Source organism: Etheostoma cragini, chromosome 20, assembly GCF_013103735.1.
Source record: "Etheostoma cragini isolate CJK2018 chromosome 20, CSU_Ecrag_1.0, whole genome shotgun sequence".
NCBI lineage: Eukaryota > Metazoa > Chordata > Actinopteri > Perciformes > Percidae > Etheostoma > Etheostoma cragini.
In genome coordinates this window covers 7,483,880-7,489,879 of record NC_048426.1, presented here as the reverse complement: position 1 = coordinate 7,489,879, position 6,000 = coordinate 7,483,880, and the positions used below count along the sequence as shown (strand labels likewise).

The 6,000-nt window shown below is 40.4% G+C and overlaps 1 protein-coding gene across 4 annotated transcripts in view; it reads left to right on the top strand.

Annotated features, from left to right (window-relative positions):
- Positions 1 to 6,000, top strand: part of mta1 (metastasis associated 1) — a 42,442-nt gene that overhangs the window by 7,966 nt on the left and 28,476 nt on the right. For all 4 annotated transcript variants that reach the window (XM_034858518.1, XM_034858516.1, XM_034858515.1 and 1 more), the window contains exon 2: positions 4,661 to 4,728. In XM_034858518.1, the coding sequence (XP_034714409.1) occupies positions 4,661 to 4,728 (68 nt within the window). The remainder of the gene's footprint in view (positions 1 to 4,660; positions 4,729 to 6,000) is intronic.

The window sequence follows — 6,000 nt, the reverse complement described above, 5'->3', positions numbered from 1 at the left end:
TAACCTCAGTTACAGAGCCAGGAAAAGGGAAGACCGCAATATCCCACCTTCACAGTGACGCTAAATGTACTGGAGACGTGTTCCTGTCACAAAACAAAACGTTCTGTGTGGCGGCACTTCTCACCCATCCCCACACTAAAGCTGAATGTTTGTCTGAGGTTCAGCTTCAGTCTGAAATGGTCATGGTGCATTTTGGCTCTCGATTAATTGGCTCCTCGAAGCTGGCGAACGTTGAAGGCCGCAAAAACAAACCCTAACATTTTCTCCCAGTGGTTTGTAATGAGACCTTTCCCTGTTTTTGAGTGTGAAACTACTGTTTTGATCAGGGCTCTTTTGAACATTGACAGTTTCATTTCACCTGGGAGCGGTCATCTGTTCGCTGTGTGCACAGTTACAGTACTTACATTCTTTTTAGTGCTGATGAGGTGATTGATTAGTTGATCAATCAGTTAGTTGATGACAGAAAATTAAGAATTTTATAGTAAGTAAGTAATTGATACGTTTCATAATTAATCTAGCAAAAATGCTAAACTTACTGGTTACGTTTTCTGGCAACCTTTCATAGCCATTTTTTTTTTTTTTTTTTTTTTCATATTTGGAGACATGGCCTCAAACTCAGGAAACATTTTGGACATCACACAGATTAAGTCAAGTCAGCAGTGTTGTCTGTTTCTTCACATGTACTAGACATGCAGAGGAATCGAAAGTTCTTTTCTCACCATCCCCATGCTGAAGAAGACAAAAAAAATCCACCAGTGATAAGACAGACATTCCTTCCACAAGAGTAAAAACAGAAGTGCTTAATAGACATTTTAACACTAAGACAGTAAACAGCAACAATATTAGAAGACAAAAACACACAAGAATACTATATTATGTGTTAGTGTACAAAGATGTGCAACAGCAGCATCTTCAGAGTCCCGGGTTTTTGTGCAAAAAGATGCCATGTACAAAAAGAAGAAGAAACGGCAACTTCAGAGTCCAGAGGTTTCTTGCGAGGGTGGGGGAGTGAGGGGGTAGAGCGAGGAGAGTTCAGTTCCCTGACAGCCTGGTGGATAAAGCTGTTTGCTAGTCTGGTGGAGCGGCCACTGAGGCTTCTAGATCTCCTCCCAGAGGGACTGTCGTCGCTCACAATCACGGTCGCTTAAACGATTATCTAACAATAATCAGCACATTAGTTGATAATAGGGCAGCACGATCAGAGGAGAATATATGATATGGGATATCGCGATAACAGTACTACTTGCAATAAATAAATGGATAGTAAAGTGTACTCGGTTCTGCATTTCTGCTGCTTTCAAAAGAAAAGGAAAACTTTTTAAAAAATATTTCTCAATTGCTGTCATACATTATGTCACACTACTTTTTGATGGTACAGTAAGGTAACAATCCTTAGATATCTTTCATCCTAACATAAAGATCTTTACCTACTACATTTGGTAATTAGTCATTTTCACCTTGCAGATGACCATTAAAATAAATAAAATTATTATAATAAAAAGAATATAAAATAATAAAAGGAAAAACACAACATTAACGTGCACAAATGACCATAAATTAATTGGAAGAAGAAAAAAAAAAGAATAAATTCTGCATATCATTGATATCAAATGAAAATGTAGGGCAATGACATTTATTTTATATTTGGTTTATTTTAATAATGCTGTTCTAAGCAGGAACACATTTGTAACATTCTTTTATTGAACAAATTTGAATACTGAATTGAATATAAAGGCACAGCTAAAAAAGAAAATGAGTTTCTTTTTAAAGTGCAGTTTTCTACAGTCACTTTCACTAGTAGCCAGTGGGAATTATTTTCAGGCTTGCTGATTTATATCTACCAAGTATTCTTTTCTATTTGATTTATTCTTTAATCTATGAAAATAATGAATAAGGTGACATCTGCAAATTGCAATTCTTTGCCCGTCCTACAGACCAACCCAAAAATACTCCTGTGTCCTTGGATTAAACACAAGATAAGCGACAAATCTTCACAATTGATGTGCTGAAAGCATCCGTGCTTGACATCTTTTGCTTGAAAATAAACCGTTGATTACCAATAGTCGCCAGTTAATTTTCTTGTGACATCGATTAATCAACTAATTGTTTTTGAGCGCTAATCAAGTTTGATGCTCCAAGGGCGCCTTGGCTGTGGCTCCTCACTAAGTGGGATGCTAGAGACGGACTTTGACAGTCCACAGTTTCACAGCCAGTCCGCTGATCACAACCAGTCACAAGCCAGTTTCTCTGACCTCTGACCTCCAAACCCGCTGCCTCGCGCCCTGTGTGTTAGAAAGCGAGCAAGCCTGATCTGGCGTCTTCATTTTCAGTCTCTGCGCCACTCAATTTCAATATTCAACAGCGGGGCGAAGATGTCACAGTGGCAGTGGAGTCTAGTAACAAGCTGTTTCAGGGTGAAGAGTAGACAGGCGTGATGTGATGATCTCTCCAATGTTGAGTATGCGCTTGCCAGAAGAAGTCGTCATAGGAAAGACACATACAGGCTCTCTGAACAACCGCTGCTGCTTTGGTTAACCCAACGAGAGAAAGCGATTTAAAGTTCTTTCATCTTCATACAAATGATCCTATTAGGGATTATTTAATTGAATTGACTTAATATGAACCTACCTACTGTCAGCTTTTAGCTACTTAAATTAGAGAATAAATTACATTTGCGATTCCTTCCAAAGCCAGGGTGTTAATCTGTTCTTTTCAGTTGGTTGAGTGTGGGTGGAGAGAGGAATACCAATAGGAAGAGAGGAGCTGAAGGTTTTCCAGTCAAAGGTGTGCCCCTTACTCAGAATCAGTGGCTGCTTTGCATTGTAGTCTGTTACAGATACTACTGAGATACAGGTGGTGGAGAGATTAGTATATGGGCCTCATGTCTCTGAGATTTCTCACTGTTTGACAGAGATCAGCAGACATAATGTTTACTATTTATGATTCAGATGTGAAAATGTTTTTTTAGTCTATAAATTGTCAGGAGATTATAAGAACAAATTCAAAATGATTGATTGATTGATTAACCAAGAAAATGATCTAAGATCATTTTTTGGTGCATCTTTAGGCCTTTATTGAAAGGGGAGAGAGAGAGAGAGAAGGAGAATGACATGCAGCAAAGGGCCGCAGGTCGGAGTCGAACCCTGGCCCTCTGTGTTGAGGAGTAAACCTCTATATGTTGTGGCGCCCAACACATGGTGTTTTTAACAGTGTTGTTTTTGTGGGTGGGTTTTTAACATTTAACTCTGACAGTAATAGTAATGGATGATCTATCTGGAAGTCAGTGCAGGTCCTGGGTCTGCTTATGTGACGAGTGCGTTCCTAAACCAGTATGTGTTGGACACAGAAGGTGCAGGAACAACTATCACGAGTCACTATCACGGTTATGCTGGTGGAATTTCGGGCGATCTTTGGCCTAGTCGGTCAAAAGATGGGGGGGCCCAGGGGGAGGGGGATGGGCGGGTGAGGTTCAGGGTGAAGAGAGGATAGCTCCAGCTCCAGGCAGCCAACCAAGTGTGGGGTATAATCTGACAGCACTCAGCCAAGACGCATGGAGGGCTAAAACCAGGCACCCTACCAAGATTGGGGCCTGTGGGGACATCCTGGTGAGAGCTAAGCCTCCAATGGGCCTGGAGCAGTGCCAGGAGACACACACACACACACACACACATACACTTGGATGCATAGTAAATTCACACATGCGTGGTAAGGTAAAGCTTGGGCACTCTCTCATACACACCCACACAAATGCATACACATCGTGCACGCAAACAACAACAACACAAATGGGGGGGAGATGAGCGTCAGTAGGACAAAGAAAGCATGAGGACATACTAGGGGTGGGGGGAAAAATCGACAGCATTGTATCACGGTATTTTCAGTGGCAATATTGTATCAATACACAGGCGCCAAATATCAATCTTTTATTATAAATGTGTTGGTCAGTTTGTGTGCTTGACAATCCCAATTTGCAGCAATGAAACTGAAGGGATTTGAACAAACAGAGAAATGTATCTTTTTAGATAAATGTAAATGTGCTGTATTTATATAGCGCTTTTCCAGTCTTAACAACTGCTCAAAGCGCTTTTTACATCTACAGGAAACATTCACCATTCATACACTGTGGCCGGGGCTGCCGTACAAGGTGCCACCTGCTCATCAGATAAACATTCACACACATTCACACTCCGATGCGCAGCACATAAAACAGATGTTGACAAAGATTCCTTTTAGGGAAGGTGGATAAAAGGTTAAAAATTCCAATATATGACAGAATATTGCAATATGTTTAAAATCGCAATAATATCGTATTGTTGTGATATCGTATGGGGAGGCGTCTGGTGATTCCCACCCCTAGGATACACATGGCTGCAGTCGGAAAGGAAAGCTTTGGAGAGCCAGATTTGTTGTGTGTTGGTGCGTCAGTGTCCCATTCAGTCAGACCTCCCAACTACAGCTGGATCCGCTGTGTGTAAAATTTACCCAATCGAGTTAAACACCCATTCAGTGGACGTCTGTGTTGCGCTTTCCTGTTGACTAATTAAGCTGTCGTAGTGTGGTCCGAACTGCTGACTGACGTTTTTTCTTCTTTTTCTTTGCTCTTTTCCTTTCTCTTTCCATTCCCCTATTCCCTCCTTCTCCCCCTTTCCTCCTCCTGCAGATTATGTTTATTTTGAGAACTCGTCCAGTAACCCACTGCTGATCAGGAGGATAGAGGAGTTGAACAAGGTGAGTGTGCTTAAGTGCAGCACAGTTCTGACAGCTGTACATCAGATTTCACACCCCACTCTTCAGTCTGATTTGTCAGATAGAATTCCGATTAATCGAGTTGTTGATCCCAATTAGTAACAATTTTGATAATACATTAATCCTAATTATAGGAATCTTTCAAGCAAAAATACTAAATCGCTACGTCCTAGCTTCTGAAATGTTCTTTGCTGAACATTACTGTAAAGGTTTCAGACCCTTGGTCTGAGGCAAGCAACAATTCCATTTAGTCTTTACGAAATTGTACGTGTTATTTCTTTTACTATTTTCTGACCGTTTCTAAACCGAGCCTATTAAATCGATACGGAAAATAATCGTTACTCGTAGCTTTACAGATTCCTCGGTTGAAAAATTGGTTGTCATATGAAAATGTTGTGTTCATTTTGTGGGAAACTGTCCCCCGGATCGCTATTTACTTAAGAAACAAAATGATTTAACTGCCAACAGCTTGTAAGATTGTCGTTATTGATGACTTGACAATGTTGCCCTGGATGCTGTCTGGTACATCCCTGCCTGCCATCTCATACATTGTTCATTCTATGAAGCAGAAAAAGAGGCCCGTCTCTGTGGACTAGATGCAGGTGCCTGCTGTCTGTCCCCTGTCCCGGGCCTGTGCTGGATAATGTGGAGACAGTTTAATGTGATTGACGCAGAGCTCAGCGTGAGCCCTTTACTCTTGTCTGTCAGTGTCAGTGTCTCTGCTCCTCAGAGATCTCCAGGTTGCTCTTCCATGAGGTTTGCGAGGCACAGTTAGAAAGCATAGAACCATCTAAGGGGAAGACTGGAAACTAATGAAAAACACAGAAAATTAAGAATGGGACTGAACTGACTGAATACTTTATTTGTATGTATCTGACTGTGTTCTTGTCCTTCATTACTGTTTTACTACACTGAGCTGACCTTAGGTGACGAGAAAAGGACTCATTTAATGAAATTTGAATGAAGTCAATGTCTTTTTACTTGGAAAAAAAATGAAAATATGCACACATTATTTTATTTAGAAGTTAAAGAATCCAGGGCTACATCTACCAATTCTTTTACCGTTGATCAGCCAGCAGATTAGTTCCTTCTTTACTCTTTTCAGTCCAAAAAGTGGAAGTAAATAGAAGCAATAACAGGCATGTTTTGCTCAAAATAATGATTCATTGTTTATCAAAATAGTTTCTGATTATTATTCGGCCAATTGACAAATCATTTAATCATTCTAAAAGAAATGCCACAATAATTGAAATC